At 48.5% G+C, this 25,573-nt stretch overlaps 1 protein-coding gene and 1 long non-coding RNA gene across 2 annotated transcripts in view; both read left to right on the forward strand.

The window, feature by feature from the left end:
- Window positions 1-25,573, forward strand: part of LOC125943290 (uncharacterized) — a 100,777-nt gene that overhangs the window by 14,356 nt on the left and 60,848 nt on the right. The gene's annotated exons all lie outside the window — the stretch shown is intronic.
- LOC125943288 (uncharacterized) lies at window positions 1,340-3,262 on the forward strand. Its single transcript, XM_049662215.1, has one exon. The coding sequence runs from the start codon at window positions 1,371-1,373 to the stop codon at window positions 2,625-2,627; it is 1,257 nt and encodes a 418-aa protein (XP_049518172.1). The 5' UTR covers window positions 1,340-1,370; the 3' UTR covers window positions 2,628-3,262.

Here is a 25,573-nt window from a genome sequence, read left to right on the forward strand (position 1 = left end):
CTCCATCACGACTACCAACGTCGATGACCATGAGCAACCGTCGTGCATATGGAAGCTGCACTACGCTGCACACGCTAGCACAACGCGAAAGACGAAGCACGTAACTGACACACTAATACAACGCGCAAGACAAAGCACGTAACTGAATCGTCACCGAGTCAAATCAGCGCGTACAGCGCGTCGTAATTGCAGCCTCCGCGATCAACTTCAGAAACATTTTCAGAGCTAATTGCGGAGGCCACGCTCCGCTGTGCTGAGTACGGTGAACGCCACCTAGGTGGCGTTGGTAGTGCTTCTTGATGCCAGCGTCCCTTCGAATGCTGGCATCGAGGCGTCGTAGTGCTGAGACCACCGAAGCGTTCACTGTCGGTGCGCGTTAAGGCCGGAATACATGAGCGAATAACCGGCGTCCGAGCGAAGAACTTCGTCGGGCGGCGAACGTCCGACGGCCGGCGTCAAGAAATTTGCCGTCCGCAGCCGATCTGCCTGTCCAAACATTTTCGTCGGGTGAACGCCGCCGCCGGAAGCGTCTAGCGCGCAGCGGTGGACGACAGCCAATCAGGAGGCACTAGTTCCGGTCGCAATGCATGCTGGTGTTTCGCGCGCGCGCGCCTTTTCGCGTCGTCTGCAATCGCGTTGGTGTTGCCGTGTCTGCATGTCTCTGCACCGATTGAGTAGTTCCTAGTATGATCTCTCAGGAATCGCGTTGTATTTGTACATCCCATATCCGCTGATCTGCGAGGAAACAGACAAGCAGTGCAAGCTCTCTACAACAACCTTCAACAGAAATCTTCTGATCTCAGAGGCCACATGCTGTCGTCATGCCTATCTCCCGACTTCCCCGATAGATGGCGCTGGCATCGGATATTTCTTTCGCTAGGCTTAGACGCGTTCGAAACGAGAAGCGATCTCGAAAACTACTCAAGGTTATCCATAATACTCTGTCGTCGAAGCGGCCTGAGACTAAGCGAAAGCCGTTTACGCAGTCATTTGCTTCCAACTAAGTGAATTCTACAAGGACAACGCCAAATTCAGTTCGAAGCGGGCGGCCGGGACCGCCGCCAACACGGCGGCCAACGCGCGGCGGCGTTCGCCGCATGTATTGCAACACAGCAAACATCCTGCGTCGTGTCGCCGCGTCGTTACTTGACGCGTGAAGTTCGTCGAGAAAGTTCGCTCCATGTATCCCGGGCTTTAGTGTCATAATGCAGTACTTCTCTTTTCTGCTCGTAGGCGGCGGCACCGCCCCGAGCAAGAGCGCGGGTACACGGAGGAGTGTTAGATATATAAGGCGCGTCTGTGTAGCTCTCTGCAAATGCGTTTGTGGCGCAATCATTCTGCTTCTGGTCACCGACGCGTGCGGACGCAGGATGGAAGGCTCTCTCCGAGCTGTGACAGCGGCCGACGCCGGCCGTGGTAACTCGTGCTTCTCCGTACCCAAGGACTACCGTATTGTTCTGCCTCCTCTGCCCACCGGTGACGGACTGAAAACCACTGTCGTCCTGCACTGCGACATTGCAGGACGGCCTTACAGGATCGACGATTTTCGCAAGCCCTTAAAGGACGCCAACTTAATACAGCAGGTGAGCGGAATCGGTGCTTACCAGATGTCACATGTCTGGTTGATAAATTTCCGGACCGAAGACGCTAAGAAGACGCTACTTCGTGCAGGCCATATCACTGTTAAGGATCGTGTGTGCCTAGTGATTGATCCTGAAAAACAGGAGGTGCGCGTGAAGATTCACTGGCTGGCGTTCAACGTCACAAACGACGCTATACGCCGCGCCTTCATGGAATTCGGAGAAGTCAAGGAAGTGACCAACGACAAGTGGAAGACTGCTGATTTTGAATCCGCCGATTCGACAAGCAGGGTTGTGCGTCTTGTCCTCCGAGATGGAGTAAGCCTCGAGCGCATTCCCCATCAGATGCGAGTTGGAGGAGGAACGGTGCTGGTTGTTGTTCCGGGTCGTGCGCCCATATGCCTGAGATGCCACACCACAGGACATATTCGCCGTGACTGCAGAGTTCCACGCTGCGCGGAATGCAAGGCCTTCGGCCACGAACAAGCTGACTGCTCAAGATCCTATGCTCGCATCGCTAGTCGCAGCGCCGCTTGCGACAGCGGTGAACTTTTAATGGACGAGGAAGACGCAGAGCGGGTTGCAGCGTCTGCAGGAACGCAGGCCGGGTCTGACGGCGAAAACGCCGGAGCGTCCTCCGAAGTAGAAAGCAGCGTCCAGGAACAGTCGCTTGCTGTTGAGACCACCGTGGTGGACGAGGCCTCGCGCGGCGCGGGAGACGGTACACAGGCGAACGCTGCGGAATCCGACAAGAGCGACGCGGGAGACGCGACGCAGGCGGACACTGCGGGGTTCGACAAGAGCGGCGCGTCTCAGGACAACGGGGGAGACGCGGCGTCGACGCAAGCCGTGAAATGCAGTTCTGCGAACATGGATGTGGACGTTCCTGCTATAAAGCGTCGCCTCGAAGACAGCGTCGATCCTGTGCGCGAGCAACGACAGCGTCAACAGGCGAAGGAAGGAAACTACGTCACCGGCAAAAAGAAATGCGTCGCGAACACGCGGCGTTCGTCGTCGCTTCAGCGCGACGACAAAGCCAAGCTATAGCAACGCCGCTTTGGCGCCACTCTGCAAGACGTCGCATGGCTAAGGTAAGCACTATGCTGTCGGCCTGATCCATCAACATTATAATGGCTATCAGCAATAACATTCGAGTAGCAACGCTAAATATACGCGGGCTTTCCTCCAACAGGAAGCAGAATCAACTTTACAGATTGATAACAGAGCACGAGCTGGATGTACTTGCCGTGCAGGAAACTAAAATAGAATCACAGGATCAGACAGACAGCATGGTGCGGAGGTTTACCAGAACTTATAATGTTTGTGTAAGCCATGCAAGAGGTTTGTCGGGAGGAAGTCTCTTGCTAATACGCCGGTGTTTGGGAGGTAGTGTTGACTCTGTTACAACTGATGATGCTGGTCGCCTAATAGTTTGCGATTTTACTCTACTTGATTGCAAATTGCGGTTTCTGTGCATTTACGCCCCATCAAATTCGAATGAACGGGATTTATTTTTTCGAAGTCTTGAACAACACCTTAAAACAGATAGATTTATAATAGCACTTGGCGACTTTAACTGCGTACTGTCAGCAAGTGACAAAACCAGTCCTACACCCTACAGAGACAGCAGTACAGACATTCTTGATCAAATCATTGAAGAACACCTCTTGGAGGATGTGGGAGAGTGTTTCGGATTAAATGCATGCGTGCGATTCACGCACTTCAAGGAATTAGCCATGCGCGGCTAGACCGTGCGTATGTATCAGCAGAGTTGTTAGCTTTCTGCCGCGAGTATCGAGTAACACACGTTTCTTTTACTGACCACAGTCTAGTTAAATTCGATATTGGTAAATTGAAAGAAAGAAGCAAATTCAAATGGGAAAATTGGAAGTTTAACGACAAACTACTGCATGATGACGATTTTGCAGCGCACATCAATGAAGCTGTTCAAAAATTACTCACCATCGACGAGACTACTCTGAGGGAACAGTGGGACCTGTTCAAACAAGGGGTAAAATTAAAAGCACTCGAATCTGCGAGTAGAATACAGCACGAAAAAAGGAAACAAGAAAAATCTCTTCATGAGTGTTTGGGCATTCTAATAGCTGAAGAATGCCAACAACCAGGAATGTTTAAAGACGACATCCTAGCCGTGAAGCAAAAGCTAGAGGCAATTGACGAGGACCGTTACCGTGGAGCAATATTGAGATCAAGGGCTGAACGAATGGTGGCCGGTGAGACACCCACCAAACGATCTTTTGGCATAGAGAAAAAACGTGCCCATATAAACCACATTTCGCAAATTGAATGGCAAGAAGTAATCTGCGTAGAAAAGGGTGACATTCAACGAGCTTTTTACGATTATTATAGTAACGTCTTTGCTCATAGCTCGGGCAATATTGAAGCGTTTAAAAATGAATTTTTGCATTCAATGCCAAGCATAGATGATGACGCTAAAGAGCTATTGGAAATGCCTATCTCGATTGAAGAAGTGAAAATGGCAATTGACGAGCTCAACCCTAACAAATCACCTGGTCCCGATGGGCTGACAGCAGCGTTTTATAAATCAATCAAACATAGCGTTGCTACTGTGTTGACTTCATTATTTAATAACGCTTATGACGTAGGTCTCCTCCCGCCGTCATTCCTAACTTCACATACTGTCTTGATTCCTAAAACAAAAGATGCCAGGCTCCTGAGACAGGTTTCTTCATACAGACCAATAGCGCTTACAAATGTGGATTACAAAATTTATATGAAGGTATTGGCTAAAAGATTGCAAATGGTCATAAACGAATTGGTTGGAGAACATCAAACGTGTGGAATTAAACGTCGCACAATACTAACGAATATTCACAAGGCCAGGTGCGTGCTCGAATGTTGTGATACTACAGGCGAAGGAATCGCAATGATACAACTTGATTTAGAAAAAGCTTTTGATAGAGTGCCTCACGACGTACTCCTGTGTATTTTGCAGCATGTAAACGTTGGTTCGGTTATAAGAGACGGTGTTGCCATGGCGTACAGAGGTTGCACAACACGAATTATTGTCAATAAAACAGTGGGAGAGCGCATCAAAGTGCACCGTTCTGTACGTCAGGGATGTCCCCTCTCCTCTCTACTGTTTTGCTTGTACATTGAGCCATTTTGTCTAAGCGTTATCAATAGCACCAACATTCGAGGTTTCCGTCTTCATGCAACTGAAGTACGGCTTCTTGCATACGCTGACGATATAGCTGTATTCTGTTCGAACCAAGAAAGCGTGCTTAGAGTTGTGAACATTGCAAAACATTTTTGTAGAGTCAGCGGCAGCGCTATAAACTGGGGAAAGAGCTTGGGGTTCTGGCATGGCTATTGGCTATCAACCCCAAGTATTTTCGCAAACATGTCTTGGGTGACTACGCCAGTTAAATACTTAGGTGTACCCTTGCAGCATTATAGAGACAGTGAACACTATTGGCGTGGAGAAGTTGCCGCAATACGGGAAAGCTCCGAGCGTTTTAAAGGCTTCAACCTATCTATATTTGCACGCGCCACAATTTGCAACTTGTTCCTTATTAGCAAGCTCTGGTACGTGCTGCAAGTATTACATTGCTCACGCGTTAACATTCAGAAATTGCATCGTGTTTTTGCTGTTTTTGTCTGGGGTTCCACGTGGGAAAGAACTAAACGAACAAGTATTTTTAGACGTGTCCGCCTAGGAGGACTTGGCCTGTCACATCTGTATCTTAGACAGCTGGTGAATCGTTTTATGTTTTTTCGCAATGCTACTGACCCCTTTTTACGAACTGTGTGCCAAGTGAGGTTAGGTAAACACCTGCCAAACTTAATTGTGTGGTCAGAAAATATGCCAGGTAGCATTTCTGGGTATATGAGAGAAGTGTACCTTTCGTGTCGTATCTTACAAAATCATTTCTCCCTCGAATACCTCTATGGCGTATCGCGGAAAAAACTATACAAAGACCTATGTAATGTATTTCTTCCCGCTCCCCTGTATAGAACCCAATACAATGATGGTCCAGGTCAAGACATCTTAAAAAGGGTAAAAAACATGCCTGTAAGGGGAGGTGTCAAAACCTTCTTCTTTAAACTGCATACTAATACGCTAGAAGTAAAGACATATATGGAAGAAAAAGGAATGTTCGTACCTTGGGGCACTCACTGTTTTATATGTAGGAAACCAGAGACAATTGAACACGTTTTTCTAGATTGTTCCGGAGGTTACTTCTTTTGGGACATACTTCAAAGAACTTTAAAAAAAGACTTACCTATAGATAGCTACGGCATTAGATTTTTACCGGTCAATAACGACGAAGGCATCCCATTCGACATGATAATGCTCCTGGGCCTACATAGTATTTGGTTGTCAAGAATGGCCTATCGTCATGCAGATATTGACGCGCGGCCAATAAGGAGTTACTTTCGCGAATCTGTTAGCAGAATGGTTCAAGTGTATAAACTTCATGAACCCGAACCAGACTGGCTTCCTAGGTTAGAAGGGCTGATGTACATGCCCGAGTTTTGATTGTTCCTCTTTTCAGCCCTTGATGTGCTGATATGATTGTACACTGTATTTCTGTGTGAATTTAATAAAGGCAATAAAGAAAGAAAAAGCGTTTGTGGCGCAATGGGTTAAACGCTCGGCGATCTATCGTCGCGGACCGAGAGGTCGTGGGTTCGATTCCTAAATTTTGCATGTTTGTGGAACTTTTTCTTCTGGTTTCTTTCTTTGTATTATGTTCTATGACGTATTTCCGTGACGGAAATACGTCAGTGAAGTCTTGGTGGACCCCGGAATAAAACACTTTCGTGTTAAAAAGAGATGGAGAGAAAGATGAAAGCCGCAGGGTTACACCGAGCGGTAAAACTAAGCGGTGACGCCCGTTTCCTGCCTCTTGGCTCGTGGCAAACTTTATTCGCGTAAGTGTATGGGTGACACAGCACACGTAATTGACGTCTGCAAAGTACTGGGTTACGCCCGGTGCGAGGACGGCTTGTCGACTCATACTTCGAGCACCCGGGATCAGGTGCTAGATGGGGACGAATTGTTCCTGTAGTTTTTTTTTTTGTTTTATTTTGTCTGACAATTTCTGCCAAGATGATGATGATGATACCAGCGACAGAGGCCACGAAATCTGGAGGAGGTACCCTCAGCAACTGTAACTTCGCTATCGAAAAAAACCGGTATATCACATGTACAAAAATGTCACAGTTTCGCCCTAAGGGCGAAGCAATGAATGCGATAGCAACACAGCAATGTCATACGAAGTAAGGTGAGCGGCTTTGGTAGCAATATGAATTGTAGTAAACATGAGCTGATTAAGTAAGCAGGTGTACTGCGGCGTAAGTAGACCGACATGAAGAGAGACTCGATGACCACGAGATGGTGCGTGTGAAATGGTGGTGTTGATGAGAAGCGCTTCCCGTGGGCAGCGTGTGCGAAGGGACACACCTGTAGCGCTGCACTGCCGATCCGGGCAGCATTGCATGTGTAGCGTGCGTTGGAAAATGTGGCCAGACTAACTGAATGAACAAGCGTGGTGTGAGCGCGCACAAACAAACATGAATAGATCACACTGAATGACTGCAGACAACGACTGTCAAAACGCTGGCAGCAAGCGCATACGCCGCACCGGGCGAAGGTACGTGCGGTCTATCGCTTCAACGGAAACTGAGCGGCGAATGCACGGCGCATAAAGGTCAGAGCCGTGTGGAGATAAGAGACGGTGCGGGCGAGCGACGAGCGCGGTTGTTGGTAGAGTAGAAGTGCCCCCCCCCCCCCCCCTTCGCGCTCCCTCCGGCGCTGGCTTCCCGCTTCCTTGCTTGCGCGTGGGAGATTGAGTGCGTTCGCTCTCCGTGATAGCGCGCGTCCCCGCACGCTTCCGCTCGGGCATACGGCGCGCGGCGAAGATTTTATCTATAGGGAACCTCACGGCGACGGCAGAAATCCAGTTGAAGTGTCCATATAATTGCTGTAGCAATAATAATGACACCGTGTGGTATTTGAACACACGGCGATACAATGTTCCCGTATATTCCCGCGTATCATATATACAGCATGCTCCATATTATATATCGTAAGAGGTAGGTTCCTTATGATAGATGTGAATATACGGGTTTTCATATGAGTTCTTCATACGTTTGTAAAGTGTTTGTGGGAGTTTTCGGGCGTATGGTTCTTCTTCTTCTTTTTTCTTTGATCGGGGACCCAATATGATTGATTGAGACCTACTGGTTTATATGTGTGATTCTCCATATGTGTATATGGAATTTTTCGCTAGCGGGCGTATGTGTACTTTTGATATAGGGTGTAAAAACAAAAGTAGAGAGGCCATGCAGTTAAAGTAGCAACAACCTCGTTCAAGAGCCCCCTTGCTTTTATCTTCTGAAAAACTCAACTCAGTTGTCTTCCCCTTAGATTGAAGAAACATACTTACGTACAAGACATATTTAAGGCATCGAATGTGTCACCGTGTCAAAAATAAAAATAAAATAAAATGTTAGCGAGGAGGTACGCCTAGCAAAGTATAGCAATTGACATGCCGTTAGAACAGTGATACTGGTGGTGGTGGTGGTAAAACTTTATTTCCCAAAGAAGGGGTCCTGAAGGACACTCGGCTAGGCGCCAGGAACAGTGATACTAAAACGGCTACATTCCGACCCGGTGGAATTTCGGCACACTATGGATTTCAACAGTGACATTGAAACAATGTTTTAATGTGAAACACTATTTTAATAGCAATAATACAAGTAAGTGGAAAAATAACTTGGAATGCCGGTAAATAAAGTGCCGTCGTGTTCAGGCAAAGCACAACGTGGGACGTGAAACCGAGTGAATGGAAATTGAGAAGCCTACTGCATAAGTGGGGCAACCCCAAAAGGATCATTCCCTACGCTCTTTATCCCGCGTTCATTTAACCTGACCTTACTTTACGCAGTGATATTAAACGGGGGTTGGGGCAAAGACGGTAATCAGTGATCAATTTAATTTAAGCCGGGCGTGTTTTGACACACCTCTTGCTCACTTCCGCACTTGGCGAAGTCATACTTATAAGGTCGACGCAAGTGTTTTGGCGAGTCTGCGCAGAGCATATATAACGACACTCCACGTGGTTGCTTAGTGGCTATGGTGTTGGGCTGCTAAGTACGAGATCGCGGAATCGAATCCCGGCCACGGCGTTCGCATTTCGATTGGGGCGAAATGCGAAAACACCCGTGTGCTTAGATTCAGGTGCACGTTAAAGAACCCCAACTGGTTCATATTATTCCGGAGTCCTACGGCGTGCCTCATAATCAGGTCGTGGTTTTGGCACGCAAAATCCGATAATTAAATTTTTTATCATATAATGACGGTTGCAACGCGAAGTTCGCACAACGCGTTCTACTGCAAGCTCCGGTTCGGGCAACTTTTTTATGGAGTTATGCGAGCGACCTCGCCCACCGCACGCCTTTCGAATCTATCGTTTCCTTTCCGTATTAACCAGCGCCCAAATCATTCCCGCATGGATATCACGACCCGCCCAGTGCTGATGGGAAGAAAGGAAATGGAATCAGCCGAAGTCGATGCCCCGCGTGACCTTGACCCTGACCCCGGCGAAGTAACGCAGTGCGTTGGACGTGCTTTGGGAGCGCGTGCGACCGACATGCAGTGGCAGTTGTGTTTTCACTTTGTTTCAGGGATCATTCGTCCCGGCAGTCGAGGCCAGAATGGTTCGCCGCGCCTCGCGCTCGTTTGCTTACTTCCGAATACCAAAAAAAAAAGAAAAAGAATGGGAAAACATTTTAGAAAACACACCCATATGTGACGCTCCCTTCAGCAGCCGTGTCACGGAGCAGTGACTGCTTCTTATGCTATTTCATTTTGCTTTCTGTCGCATGCACTTTTATAGTCCATACAGTTTTTTTCTTGTTGCTTCCACGATTCACGCTTCCAGTGGCTGAGCTACACACTTGCAACTTGCAGCCGCTGCTGGCCGATCTCTCTTCTGCGGCGTATATTTGCGCAGTGCCCGTATACGGGCTGTGGCTTTACAAGCTCTTTAATTAAAACCTCCCCCTGTGAAGCAGACGGGATGGCTTAACTGGGGCGACCACTTTCAAATCAGTGGTTTTCTTATAAGCCCGAAAACAGAAAGGAAGACGCTTATACGGAGCTGCATGATGCGTTCCCTTTGGAGATAGCAATCAGTCTGAACCAATTGCCACTTCGACCTTTTCGTTAGGTCTTCATTTATCTACGTCCTCCCAGTTGTTTCTTTTGAGAATTCAGTCGTAATTAGCACGACTTCGCGTGCGGCGAATATCGAGAATACAGAACTGCAGGCACGTGACGCTCGCCCCCACGCCATACGAAACTAAATTTCACTGAAGTTTGTCCGGTGAAATTCTCTCCACACTCATTCTACGATATCAGAATTTCACTAAAGCGCTGTCGTGGATGCGCATAGTGGGCTTGACTTCTGGATCGACCGGCTCTCGTCTATGCAGTTCATGTAACGACGCTTTCGTGACTGCTCCTTGCTACAGTTAGGGGAACGAATCGTGGGATATTATTAGTCCACATCGATGTCGGCCAAGAGGATTTTAAACGCGTTGATACGCTTCCTGTGGACATTCGGATAGCGTTGCAGGCTGCAAGAGTTGTTGCCCCTTGCTTCGCCTTATGCACGCATTCTTTTCCATGTCCATTATCTCTTACCTTTCAACCCTACGCTATCCCTATCCCGCAACTCACGCTTGTTATTCGGGTCTTAAGCTGTCTAATCTCCCTACCTTTCTCTTTAACTTTTGTTTCCCTCCTGCCTTATATAGTGTTGCTTAAACCTTTTACTTATTCTGGAAGGAGTCAGGTGTCAGTTGCATCAAGCCTCTGGTCATGTCCGACACGGATGCTGCAAATAGCGGAGTGGTCAGGTTGTCTCCGTTGTTCATAGCAACCGTATGAGGGTAAAACGAAACAAAGGACTGATGCGTACGTACTACAAGGGGATTACGAGTTCCTCTAATGTAAAGACAATTTTCATTGTTGTAGGCGGTCACCTTTGCTCGGATTGATTCGTGAGGAGAAAAGAGGACGCCACAGCCCCGATTCTTTCACCTACATATATTGCCGAAGATTGTAAGATTTATGCACGTCTTATGGCGCATAACGTGGTGTTGCGGAGCCATGTAAGCACGACTTGTGATGTAAAACTTCCTTGTGTCACCCTTCTGTGAACTGAGCATACGGTTCGTAGTACGCGATAAGATTATAGAATGAGGAAGTAAAATTGTGTCGGGCGAGAGACAGAACCAGCAGGCTTATTTCAGGGTAAATAAGATAGCGGTAGTATATCGACAAGGGACGGGTATATAAAAAGGAGTCATAACAATGTCTGCAATGAACGTAAGGAACCGCGCCATGCTATTTGCGCTTGGCAGAGCTTAGCAATCTCTGCTTTGCGTACGCTTACGAAAAATGCCGTCTACTTACCTCTGATGGAACAAACGTGAAAGCCAGGCCTTGTGTGCTGCATGGAGGTGCCACGTATGTGCTTTTAGCGTGCTCTCATGTCTGTGCGTGTTCGCGTGTGCATGTGCGTGTGAGTATTATGCCAATGCATACACGTCCCGGCTAACCAGTTCACCCCCTCTCTGTGTGAAGGAGAACGTTAGGTCAGTAGACTGATAACTAATGAAGTAAGACATTGGAGTATACTATCAACGAGATAAGAAAAAATCATTGCGGCGACTGCTCGGTACTCAATGCATGCTCCTGCATTCACAATCACAAGTGCGTGAATAGTATAATAAGTTGACGTGGTGTGTGTGTGTGTGTGTGTGTGTGTGTGTGTGTGTGTGTGTGTGTGTGTGTGTGTGTGTGTGTGTGTGTGTGTGTGTGTGTGTGTGTGTGTGTGTGTGTGTGTGTGTGTGTGCGTGCGTGCGTGCGTGCGTGCGTGCGTGCGTGCGTGCGTTTATGTCTCTCTGTTTGTACCCGTGAATCACATAGTGCGCGTAACAGAATGAACACTTAAAGCGTTGAGACAAACAAATCTAGCTTTATGTGCTGTCACTTTGGAAACATGTACTCGTAAATCTGACATCCTCTGAACAATAAGAAAAACGAAAACGAAAGAAAGGAAACTGATCAGAAAAGAATAGATGACGTGAAGTTCCTCGGCGCATAATGAATTGCTCTCAATCCCTGCTGTTTTCTTTCAATTGCTTAAATTCCTTGCGTAATACTATCCTAATTATTGCCAGTAACTACCATTAGTCACCAAGGCTTGTAATCTCATGAGATTATGAACTGTGCCATTGCGAATAAGTTTCGACATTTCTCGTTCCACATGCGTCATTGATGCCTACCACGTTCAGATGTACTACAAATTGTTTATACCCTTTGAAGCCTAAAGTATTCTCATCAACTTCACAACCCCTAAGACGTCCTCTTTTCTTTCATCTGATAGGGCTCATCGACCAAAGTGCACGTTCCTCTAGCTATTGTTTTCCAGGCTAAGCCTTTTTTTTTGTGCTCGCAGAAACTGCAGGAGAAAGAAGAAACGCGCGCTGAAGTTTGGCCACCGAATGGCCGACTAGCTCGATCTCTCACACAGTTAAGCTATATTTCCGCACTATAGACTGCTTGAAGCATCTTATGCGCGTACCCGGACCCGTTCATCTCGTTGGAAACTAAAGAACCAAGAAGTCGAAGAAAAAAACACGTGGCGAGAGGTATATACGTGCGTCTCGAGAAACGAGACAAAACAAGCGGATTGCGCAACCCGTATATACTGCAGGCGGTCGTTATCGTCTCTCTATACACACAAAAATTATTCACCGCGCCGCTCATATACAACGCGTACAATCTGAGGAATCTGCGGCCTTTGACATTCCTCCCCGCGTGTAATATATATATATATATATATATATATATATATATATATATATATATATATATATATATATAATACGCGCAAATGCGAAAGCTGACGCAAACCCGGCGTGGCCGCGCCGCTCTCCGACTCCAGCCGCCCACCCAAGCGTATAGCGCGCACGAAAAAGAACACGAAGCAAGAAGCCGCGTAGATGCCTGGACGGGGGTGAGTATCGCGCACGGTCGCCGATTCATACCGACGGGAGCTCTCTCTCTCTCTCTGCCAGCTCGGTAGTCCGTGCTCCATAAGCAGATTAAAGGAGGAGATACACCCGTATATACCGGGAGCCCCTCTTACGCACCCGCAGGTCGCCCCCGGCGCCCTCTGAATGATAATGCGCTCGCCGCCACCGCAGGGTTGCTGCTGCACGAGTGCGCGTCTTGTTACGACGCGGACACTACGACGCTAAAGGACGACTTCCGTTGTGGCGAAGTCGCGCGGGACCGCGGCCACCGCGTCGGCGGTGGTGGGGCTCCCTCTCTTTGCCGGCGGCGGCGGCGAGCACGGTAGTCAGCCTGGCCTTCCTCGCGGTGGTATAGGATTATCCGGCGCGTGTGGGACGACGGGGCTTGCCGCGTCGCCGCCGACCACCGTGCGCCTGGCTTCCGTGGGCGAGTAGAGAGAGTTTTGGGAAAATAAGCGGACGCAAAAAGCAGCAGCTTGCGTATACGTGAAAGGCAAGAGAGAGACAGAAGAAAGGGGAAAGGCAGGGAGGTTAACATGAGGGGAATGTCCGGTTTGCTACCCTACGCTGGGGAGAGTGGGTAGCACTCTGTACATTAACCCTGCACATTAACCCTGTAGCATGTTAACCTTGTAATGGGCCCAAACATAGTTGCACACCAAGGAAAAATTAAAATAAAATGTTCACTTTTATTTCTGGCAGTGGAGAGTACATTTGTACGAAGAGCAAGGAAACGTCATTTAATCACTAAATTAGTACATTAATTAATCAGTAATTTGTTTTATAAGCTATCCACTACTGAAACGTCGTTCCAGAGTATCAAGAATGCCGCTATTGACAATGCGTAAAGTTTATCCATGCTTAAACCTGAATTTCGAGGTATCGAGCTCTTCGTAGCATAAATGATAATAAGTTGGGCATTACAGAGTTGAAGACTCGGAAGTACTCTCACAGATATGTTTGAAATTGTAGAGGCTCTGCCAAACATTTCTCGCACGTAATTATTGACACTTAGCAAGGTTACAAAGGTTGGGTTAAATTATTTAGGTCGCTATGACGCTTTCCAGTGTGTTTTCTAGGATTGGGAAAGGTTTGGACCTTCCTTTAACGCAGGAGCCGGAAACGTCGTGTCAGTGCTCCTTTAACCTACGTCACTTGGTCAAGGGCGACCGAGTGACGTAGTGACTATACCATGTGCGACGTGAAGCGTGCCCAAAATATACAAAGAAGCAAATCTTCCATACCTTGCAGCTCTAAAAAACGAACTGAAGCGTGTTCTCAACAGCCGAAAAACTTACGGGCGCACTCTGCCACCGGAACTATAATGACGTTCGCGAGTTTAGTTTCAACCGCAACAAATTAGCGTGTCCCATGGTACCCTGTTCTGTGGTCAACCCCCCCCCCCCCCCTCTTCCCTATAGAAAAAAAAGAAAGAAAAAAAAAGAAGAAAAAAAAGGAGGTAAGCAGACTTCAGCGAGTCATCTGACTTCGAACTTCCTTACTGCTACGGAAAGAGTGTGTGAGAGAGAGGATACCATATTGAAGAAAAGCATAGTAATATGTCGGCTCTCACTGAAGTCACACGACTTCTTCGTGATGCACAGAACGCCGCCTTCGTCCGAAGCAGTGATACCTCTTGTTGACTCCGAAAGATCAATGATGCACAGATCCCGCCACTCTCAAGCCTGCGTTGCCCGCGAAACCCCGCACAAATTTCTTATCCATCAAGGTACGTGATAGCGCTGTGGTTAACGTGTCCAGCTCCCAAATACCCATAGCTACACAGACTACAGTTCGATCTACACAGACTACAGCTACAGTTCGATCTGTAGTGGCGGTGGTGGGTATAGTTTCGTTTTTCTTCGCCATTTGGGTGAGTGATGAAGCTGAGGTGGCCTGACGATCTCAAAAATGACGACGACCACGTCCGTCGTTTCCGTTTCGAGCTTTTAACGACTTATCAAAGTAACTGCTTGTTTAGTCATCTCTTTATACTATTGTACACATCCGCCATACACCACCGCACTCCCTGAAAGCAAGTCACCCCTACTCCGGGAGGTTTAACGCCTGGCCTCAGATGCTTCACGATATATCTCAAAATCGTTCGGTCAGTGTGTGCTTGGGGGGAGGGGGGGGGGGGCATACGTAAGACTAAAAAAAAAAAAAAAACACTGTCAACCATGCTTGTTGTAAAGCTTAAGATGTCTAGAGGAATCACCATTGGCAAATGGCCCAATTCCGCCTCCTCAGAAAGATTAGATACTTGATGAGGCATACATTAAGGTAATAGCGAATCACAACGACAATACGTTTCCTATGATAAACAGTGGAACTGGTGGCTATAGTAGCAATGAAGTTGAAAGGTTTATTAATCAGCAATTATGAGACGAACACCATGTTCGAGATATCTGTCTGCAAAATGGGATACGTAACGGGCCCGCCATTAAGACGCAAAACTAAAGGCCAGCTTTCAGCAGACGACAGTCGCCAGCATAAATCTGCTACACAGAGAAAAGAAAGCGTGCGATTGGCCGCCGTGACGTTGCGCCGCCATTTTCTTCACATTAGACGCCGCGCCATGCCATCCGACACGGCCTTCGTTCCTTCGTTTTTCTTGCGAAGCGGGGATGGACTATCTGGCTATAGCTGATCTACAGGGGTACGAAACGCAAGGATTCAATCAATCTCGTCGGGGAGACGTAAGTGGCTGACATCGCCGATCGCTCACAACACGTTCCGCGGCGCTTTCTCGACTGGTCCCTTTTCGGCGGTGCAGGCCATCACGCACGAGGCACGCGCTTCGCAGGGACTCGCTCCCCTCAGCGGGGCGTAAACACGAGCCGTACAACGGGGCAGCGGACGCGCGGGCGCTTTCAATTACGCACGCGCCCACGCGCCATGCCTGCTGCTGCCTTGCGCCACTGACCGCGGCCGGAAGAGCAAGCGCATGCGTGTGTATGTGTCTGGAACGGCGCCTTCTCAGCACAGCTTTCTCCATGCGGGCGGCGGCCACCGTTTAACGAGCTGTCCTTTATCCCTCCTCCACGAAGGCCCTGAACGGGCGCCTGGTGCTGGTTCCGCTGAGTCAGCTCTTTTTTTCTGAATCCGTCCCGACGGCGCGCCACGTCGTAAACGCCGCCGGCGCAGCAGCATCGGAGCACCGGCCAGTGGCCCCCCCTTCGGGAAAAATCTCTTGCACGTCGCGGTCGTCGCCTACGAGAGCTCGGCAACTCGCGAGCTTGCTTGTAGTAGCAGCGCTCTTTCATCACAGCTTGTAAACGTCGCGTATACACCGTGTGTGCAGGGGCAATCCTTGCGTCGGCCTGGTACGTGGCGCCGAAGGTAGAGAGATGTCTGGTGGTCCTGTTTAAGACCGGGCTAAAAGGCGCCGGAGGAGCAATTACGGCGAAGAGATTTGTAAACTCTTCGCCGAGTGGAAGAGCCCGTTTGTGTGTGCGCGCGAAGTGACGTGGAATATATAGGAGAGTGCGTTTAGGCGGGGCTCTTGAGGGCTCTGACAAAGCGGGTAGCTTGTTTTGCTACAGCAAAAAAAAAAAAAAAAGGAAAGTCTTTTATGCCATGGCTTTGTTATTATTTGTTTATTAGCCGTTGAATATAGCGCCCTCACCACGTGCTTGTGGAGGAGCAGGTAAAGACTCAGGGCACCGTCGTGCGCTGGCTCCCGTAGAAGCGAGTAATCGAAGCGAGTAACTCTTTATGGAGAAGCTACGCAGACCTCATTACTTTTTATAAAGAAACGCCTTGTTGCCGAAGGACTCCGTTACTCAATTACTGCCACCTCTGACAGCCGCCCATAAATTGATTTTTGGTTCGGAGTTGTTGAACCTTTCACCGAAACATTTACCTCGGCTGTGTACTGTGTCTTTAACCCATTACTGACGTTAGGAAGGTATGTAAATGCCGGAAATATTGCACAATTCGTAGAAAAGTTTAGCTTACGTGTCATGCTTCCTTGTTAGATTACTGACACGGGGAGTAAATATGTAAATGAATATGATTAACTTTTCATGGAACGATTTACCCTTCATGTACGGCTATAGTGAAAAGGGTAAAAAAGAAAGGAAGGAAGGAAGGAAGGAAGGAAGGAAGGAAGGAAGGAAGGAAGGAAGGAAGGAAGGAAGGAAGGAAGGAAGGAAGGAAGGAAGGAAGGAAGGAAGGAAGGAAGGAAGGAAGGAAGGAAGGAAGAAGGAAGGAAAGATAGAAAGAAAGTGAGAGGAAGGGAAATGGAAAGGATAGACAGCGTGAAAGGCGCGTCTTCGCTGCCTTAATTAAACTGTAGCGGCCACAGACAAGGCGCTGTGCTTCACAGAGCTGGATAAAACGCACAACGCTGTCTATTCTAGAACGTCCTTTCGATCGAAGCTCAAGAAAGTGCATTCAAGTGACTCAAGAAAGGGCACCACAACAGCATAGCGTCTTTTCTAGAGAAATCACAATTTTGAGATCCGATACGGTTTTAGGAAATCGTGAGTTAATTGTTTTTTTTTCCTTCTCAGATTCTGATGCTTGACACTTAACACCACAGGAGGTAATTTATAGCTGTAGTTTAGTAGTTTAATAGTCGCCGGTCCGATCCTTTGAACATTGTGCCAATCCGGTCTTTTCTCAATTGTCATCAATATTCCTTTTTTGCGTGCACAGTTGACACTTGGAGTAAACTTGATAGTTCTTTGCGACGACTTCCACATGCACAGTTTGTAAAGCAAATGTCTAATTCTGTCTTTTGATGTTTCTTTTTTCTTGTTTTATATAACCACTCTTGCAATGTCTCAAACCCGAGACAGCGGTATCTGTAAATAAACAAAATATATATTAAGAACTATGTCTAGGAACAATTACAACGTATACAAGACAAAATTCTGGGCAAGTCCTACTCCTCCTTCTCCGTTATCATCATCATTATCAGCATCATATCATCAGAAACAAAACCACCACCACTACCATGCATCATCATCATTACTTGGAAACATTTTGCTAAAGGTGCAGTGTTTTTGGCAGCGATAAGGTGACCTTGCAAATAAAATGTACCGACACTGCGCTCAACGTCAATGTTCAAACGCACTCGCAAGTCGATATGGTGAAGGCATCGTTTCTGAAGCAACTCTTCCGCGTAGCAATGGCCGATGAGCGTTATTGAAAGCCTGGGTCTTCTTCACTGCCATGGGTGGGTGGCGCTGTGCTCCACTCTGAGGAGACAACGAAGAGCTTCGCGTCGAAACCATTTTGTGAATGGAGAAGTTATCTCCTTATTCATAAATGGGTCTCGACTCGATGCATTTCCTCGACTCCGCCGAGAGGAGCATGGCGCCGCCCCTCGACTTAAGGGGGCACTGGTTCTAACGACGAGGAGCGGCTGGAGAAACACAGCTTCGCTCCTGTGCGTTTGAGTAGACGCCGACAGCACCTCGTTCCGAAATGTTTGCTCGAGAATCGCCTTGGAGTGCCATCGAAGCACAGTGATCGTCTTCAGCCGAGGGGCAGCACTGCATTTCAAGAGCAAGGTGTGAGTGTCGCGTGAAGGGACGTTCTATATAACATGCGATGGTAAGTATCTCAGACAACCCTATAGCCTATAGTGCCATTTACCAAGCTTATTGACCCTTTTCGCGGAGCAGTTTGTTTTAGAGAAATGAGATGGCGCTTACGGCGGCGCGCCATACGTCTCCTCAGCGACCGCGCACGAATACGAAGCCATTACCGCTTTTACCTAGCATCTGTGCGATCAGCTGTCGGAAATGCAACTGCGTTTTCGCTAACACACTGTGCTTTAATCATGCTAGATTGAATCATGTGGGTTGAAGACGTGTGCAGTAGCTGGCTGCAAAAATAGTGACTGGCATGTCAAGGAATAGAATGAATCTGTGTGGCCAAGTTCGCGGACCGCTGCTGCAACTGTCCGAACGTGTTACCGGCACTTCGAGATGTACGGCTTTCCTCGAGGATGCAGAAATTTGCTCAACCGCCAGCATTGTATCGCTAACCTTCAAAGAAAGGGCTTCAGCAACAGAACGTCGGCAAGAGTGAGTAACACTCGTTAAAGAATAACAAAGGGAGTAGCGGCGCTTCCTGTCATAGTAAGGTTCGCGCACGTTATTTATACGCATCTATCCCAAATGGCAGGAAAACTTACGCCCACTCTATCGCCGACGTATCAAGAATTAGTGAATGGGCGCACACTTGAATATAGGCGCACTATATACGCACAATAAATGACGGACTACACCGATGGCGCACGAATGCTCGAAGCTGAATGTTTCGTGACGGTTCACAAGAGTAAGCGAGTTACTAGCGGTAATATATATTTGCTGCAAGGTATTACAATGTACAAAACAGCTTAGCTCCAAGCCTTGCGCGCAGCAAGAACAAATCTATAGGAACTGAGCAACCCGCGAGCGATTAGGCAGAAAATAATCAGGTAGTGGCTGCACCGAAGAACTTCACTGAGTCAGAAACTGACAAGCCGCTGCTTCAAAATATTAGCCAAATAAAGAACAAAGACTAATCACACACGCACACTTAATTCACTATATGTCCGTAGCAACCAAGGTATACGCACGAGGTATCTCCGGTGCTACACATGTATGTATGTAGCAGCTCATCTGCCAGGGCTAACAGGAAGTCCTCCGCGTCTCGAAATTCGATTGGAGCACGATGCTATTTTTGATTACGTTCTACCAACTATATATATATAAAGGGCGAGTGGCAAGCATCTGCTCAAAGTTCTTGTAGACCGTCGGCCTCACAGAGATTGGTCCGAGGGCCTCAAGACTTGGGTTTGGCGTGCCACCTTTCGGAACGGCCATCACTGTACGGGATGTTTACACTCATGCGGAATGATATCCTCGGCCCATACCTCATTCATCACATGCAGCGATACGACGATAGCGGCTCCTTGAAGCTTCCTGAACAGCTGATGTGGAGTATTGTCGTAACCAGAAGTCCCCTCATTTCTTCAATGTCGGCGTAAACGGACCACTGAGGTCCGACGTATTTGCTACATCGCTGGCAGGATGAGCGGTAGTAATTGGTTGTTTATTAAAAGAAATCCGACAAATAAGGGAAGGAAATTACTGCTCACAGCACTGTAACTGTCTAGCTCAGTCTGCTGACACTTCAACGATGGCCAGCAGGAGGGGGGGTGATAGAGGTAGGGGAGTAAAAGGACAGGGAGAGAAGATAGCGCAAAGAGGGGAACTATTTGCATACATGCAACAGAGAGACTATAGGTAAAACTTATTCATAGTTCGCTTGTGGAGTGACTCCTAAAGAGAGCTTGTAACCCTGTAAAACTTATTCATAGTTCGCTTGTGGAGTGACTTCCTAAAGAGAGCTTGTAACCCTGCCGCGCACACCACACTGTATAGGTTCGAAGGAGTCGGAGTCGGAGGTTGTAAGAGTTATTGGAAAGAAGTTCATAGCCGCTTGGTTTGCAGATTCCTCCAGAGTGATGTTAAGCGCATGCAGAATGCTTGCCGACAGAATCAGTTTGACGGCTTCGTCTCCCCATGGCGTCTAACCGAGGCATCATACAGTCTTGCACGCGAAGCAACGCGGTTTTGCGACTCGCGAGCGTCGTAATCTATGGATCTAAGGTGCTCGTGCAAAACAGCATGGCGATCCCGTGTCTAAAGCTTGAAAAGCGGCATATCGGGTGTCGGCTGTTATTCATTCCTGTTGTAGATATCATGCAGTATTGATACAGATATCTATACAGTATGATACAGATACAGTATCGTACAGTCGTGTAGTCAGTCTATCATGCATATATATTGTACAGTTTATACCAGGTTGCTGGAGTTTAAAGACGAAAATCGGTCATACAAGCACATCGCTTGTAACTTTGCGCAGGAACTTTATGAATTCAGTCGGGTGGTGCTTCCCGCCATGTGGGCCTGCTTTGGTTGCCCGAGAAGGGACTGCGGGACTGAGCCACCAAGTGATATCCGCGGCATGAGATTGGGTCACAGGCTGGATATAAGGACGGTGTAGCCAAGGAACGTGAAATTCGTACTGTTGAATATCTATATCAGAAACTTGTGTCAGCTATTCCAGTGTATAACGATCGTAGCTACGCGTGGTATGTGGAATGTTAAGATCGCTTCCTACCATGATTGGAGTTCCTGGGTGCGTATACTTGATGTGGTGAAGGCAGCTTGAGTCGCTTATATCGACGCCTTCTGTATACAATGAAAGCATTAGCGAGATCGTTTAGACCGGGCGCATTAAGAGCGCAACCGTGCACTTTTTTACTGTTGGTTACATCACTGATTGATGGATAATGGCGTTTGTAGCACGTTCTTCGTTCAACCACTGTTGAACAGTTCAGGCCTTCATCTTCCTGTGAACTCCTGTCTTTGTCTTAAATGACGTTTGAGACAGTCTTACTAACTATTGCCTGGCTTGACTGTTTCCGAGCCTCCCTTCCGATCCAGAATGGAATGACTGGGGTAGCTCATAAAGCGGTGGAATCGTACAAAGGCTATGCATGTTTTACTGCCGGTCTGACAAGTTCCTCAGGCTCGTCAAGAGTGTTTGGTACCGCACTAAACGGACCAGTCTGCGACTTTAAGCTATTGGGATCCTTCTAAGGTCCGATAAACCACATAGGCGTGTGACAACGCATCCCGGGTAGTTCGATGAAGCGATGACAGTGCAACAAAGGGGGATATGACGGTGGAGGGAAAGTTAGAAGAGACTAAAAAAAAGTATCTTAAAGTGGACCAAGCATAACAAGAAAAAAGAAGGGAAGGGGGTGGGAGGACATTTACGCAACGAGTCGTCCCGTTACTTTAACGCAACGGAATGAAACCAAGTAAAGTAAAAAAAAAAAGATAAAGAAAGAAAAACGAAAGAAACAAAATAAGTAAACGGGTTGTGGCTTCGCATTCACATCGGCCGAGTATGTGTAGTGAACAGGACGACAACAGAGGGGAAAAAAAAAAAGGAGTGAAGAAGAAAATAAGAAAAATGTGAGCCTGTAATCTCGGGCAATCAGAGCGACGAGAGCCATTCGTTCCCCGTCAGGAGCTCTCAGCGGGTCCTCCCACCGATCGCACCACCGCCACCACAAAGCCCAGCTCTGAAGCCACAACGCAACGCCGCTCCAACCGGCTCGCGGTCGCTTCACTTTCTATATAGGCGCGCGCCCGCCCGCCCGCCCAGCTTTTCTTGCCCATAACAGCGGCAGCGAGTGGAGATGATGTTTGGGACTCTGTCGAAACGGAATCGTTCCCGCACTGCCTCTGTGTGCGGAATGGAACTGCGAGTGAAAGGGAAGACGGTTAAAGAGAAATAACAAACGTGAATGTGGAAGCAGCGGAGAGAGAGAGAGATAGAAGCCCGCTTGGTTACATTGAATTCGGCCGAGGCGACGCCGGTATGGGAGAGTCGTCATCATCGTCGTGTTTTACTTCGCTTTTTGCCGTCGGATAAGAGCGCCTCGAGAGAGGGCGACAGAGAGCGGGGAGAAAGCCGATTACGACAAGAGGAGGCAGCAGCAACCCGAGTACCGCGAACTTGTATTCCTGTCTCAATAAATGCTTCGTGATAGCACTCGCCGCAGCAGCAGCAGCAAGCAAAAGCAGGGGGCTGCAGCGGCAGCTCCAGTCCCATTCAACGTGCTCCTGCCCGACGGAGCGTTTAGACCGAAAGCCCGTGGCGGCCGCCGAACGCCACAAAACGCGCGAGCCACGGCGCGGCTGCGTGGAGGGCACAGGCGTAGCCAGGTGTGTGTGTATGTATGTATGGGTGTATGTGCGTGTGTGCATGTACCTGCCTGTTTCCTCCTTTTCCTTCTTTCCGTTTGAAACAGTCATGTACACAAGAAGCGAGCGAGGGGGCAGAAAAGAGCGAGGAAGGAAGAAAGAACAAGCAAGTGTAGTCGGCGGCAGATCCGGAACCAAAAAACACGAGCGACGGCGTCGGCAGGAGAGCGCATCGGCTAAGCTCGCTCTTGTGCAAATCCCCCGTGGGAACCGACTCCTCTCCCGGCCAAGCTCGCTTGGCTGGCTGGCTGACTTGCCGCCGCTGGTAGAGCTGGCGGGATGCCGCCCGTAGTGCGGGGATCGGCTGCAAGATGTCGCCACACTCTCGCCTTTGATGTCTACCGCGATGAGAACCGGACGAATTCTTCTTTTGGCGGCCTTTGGCTGCCGCGCGCAATGCCCGTGCCAACCACACCACCACCTCGCGCGAGCCCTCGCTACACCTTCGCCCTCCTTCCATTGGAGTCGAGGGAGAGTGTCCTCTGGTGGTCGCGGGTGCATTCTCGCGTCGAATTCCACTCGCTACTCGCCCTTTCACTTTATTTATTCATCGCTTTGCTTGTTTCTATTCTCCATCCCGGAGTTCGAGTATTGTTCGCTGTGCCGTACATGTGTTGGGATGACCCTCAGCGGATAAGATTGGGCTTTATGTTCCCAAATTCGGCAGCGTCATTATTCGTGGAATTTGTTAGCATTGAGGGTAAGAAAGAAATTAAATGGCGCAGTCGCAACCGCAGTCATCGCATTGGCCCGCGCGAGGCTTCACCAGGAAGGAGCGGACACTCCTGCTGAGGACGCTAGTCGGATGCTGCTGAACCGCTGCCCGCAAGCACTGTCTAGACGGGACCTCCCCCCCCATGCTTGCAGAGACGGAACGCAACGAGCAAAACTCGCTGCTACCCTCCGCCAGCAGAGCCTCCGCGCCTCCACCATCACGGATCTGATTTTTTTCCCACCCGCCACCAAAGCCATGTCTTCAAGACAGCCCTAGACTTCCTGGAGGGCACTGCGCTGTCCAGCAGACTCTAGAGATCTGCTGCCACCCATTCATTGCCAGTCCCGCCATGGGATGCCACCTTCCCCTTCTAACCCTTCCCTCGTTCTTCTATCCTCTTCCCACTTCCCTCACTCCGAGACACTGAGCCTTGCTCCCATTAGGCTTCAGAAGTGTGTCTTCTTCACGTCAACCTGAAGCTCAACCCCCCCCTCTCCCCGTCCATTGGCTACGCGCAAGCTCCACAAACATATGCAAAGGTTGTACAGGTCGAGAGGAAGATTTTCTCAGGCTCACAATCCGTCTTAGTTCTTTCCGTCCCGCAAACGTCATACTCGTTCGGCAGTTATCCTATAGCGGCTTGAAAAATATGATTTATTTATTTCTTATTTATCACAATACCGACCAGCGCCCGCAGGTGCTGTCGGTAACGCGGGGGCAACGAGCAAAACGCAAATATGATTTGATTGCACGCATCAAACATTTTCCTCGCTATAAAATAAAAAAAAAGTTATGTAACCATTTGCGTTCATTCCGTATACGTCTAGTATCTGATGAGAGAGAGAAAAAAAAAGCAATATAGTTACAGTTCTTGGAACGCAATTTGTGTGAACAAGCAAGACGCAATAATATATGAGACGGGTCTTGTATTGTCACTTCGTTGATGCACCCACGCCGATGGAATGCCGGGAGTAGTGTGCGTTGCAGACGGATAGAGTTCATATATGACAACACACTATAGACCAACATTTAGCAAATGCGAAAACTGGGCTTCTTCACAAGATTTACCCCGAAATTCAGGCAACAAATGCATGTGCACTATGCAATGACTTAGCGAACTTACCTCACATGCTCTGGTGGTGTCCCGCGTTACGCGACGATGAAAGCAACACTTCTTCACGCTGGGATGCGGTTCTACGCAGCCCCAACCTCGAAGAACAGTTATGGGCTGTCCAACGGGCCCGCGACGTGGCGAAGAGGCTCGGCCTCTCTGTCCCAACGTGGGAGCGGCCCGCTGCGCGCTAGCACGCGCCCTAGAGGACCCTAATAAAGTTTTACATCCATCCATCCATCCATCCATCCATCCATCCAGTGTTTAGATGACGTTCTCGATTCCTTACGACCGTTCCAGCCACGTCTCAAATCGTCAGAGACTTGGCCACAGCGACTCGCGTGTTTTTGCGGGCAGACGTCGTTCGGAAGTCGCTTGAGTCAGCCTAATTACTTGAGCCCGCATTTGGTCGTATCAGCAGATCAAGCATATTATCATTCGCGTGGGCTCAAGGGAGCAAGCAGTTTTATCGGCCAGGCTCAAGACCGCGCACTTGGAGAAGCCTGCGCTCTTCACATTCGCTGAATTTGCCACGACAGCCGTAGTTTCGCCTCAGCCCCGTTCATACCCGTGCAGATGCATACAGTGGGAAACAGACTCCGTATTTACAGCGGGGTTTGATGATGATGATCCTTCTGCAATGTCACAAACCTACTGTGGTACAAACCCACAAACCCACTGTCGACGGAATGAATGCAAATAGTTACATAAATTTTAATTTTATAGCGGGGATACTTTTTAGTGTGTTGTCAACGTCGTCGTCGACGTCATCGTTGTTGCTGTTGCTGTCCAGCGAGCACGTGACTCATACCCATGTTGAGAGATTGACCAAGTGATGAGTATGAGGGATCAGAACATCAGTACGTGTAACCAGTCAATCTAAAAATATTAATCTAGGCAAGAGCGTCTTGACAATTATTCTGGCTAATCGCGGTGGCCTCGATAAGGGCAACTTGTGAAATGAATCAAGATAAGGCGGCGATAGTACGAAACTGAAAGGCAAGGAAGGATCACAATGGTCCCGGGTGGATTATATTTCGTACATTCTCTTAGAGTTTCCGTAAAGGCGAGAACGAGGTGCCTGACATCACGTTTATTGACAGGGGTTGTTAGTCATTATGATGATTTTGATGACACAGATCTACAGAAGGCGATGCGGAGACAAAGGCGAGCAAGAAGTACAGATAGTTCAAAGAAAGAAGAAAGCATACAGTAAGAGAAAAGAACTAGAAGAAAAGAATAAGCAGAAGAAAAGGAAGGACCATTCTTCGAGAGACGCGAC

Source organism: Dermacentor silvarum, chromosome 2 (genome assembly GCF_013339745.2).
Source record: "Dermacentor silvarum isolate Dsil-2018 chromosome 2, BIME_Dsil_1.4, whole genome shotgun sequence".
Classification (NCBI taxonomy): Eukaryota; Metazoa; Arthropoda; class Arachnida; order Ixodida; family Ixodidae; genus Dermacentor; species Dermacentor silvarum.

Coding starts and splice junctions, on each gene's coding strand:
- LOC125943288 (XM_049662215.1), top strand. CDS start 1,371: ATGGAAGGCTCTCTCCGAGCTGTGACAGCGGCCGACGCCGGCCGTGGT.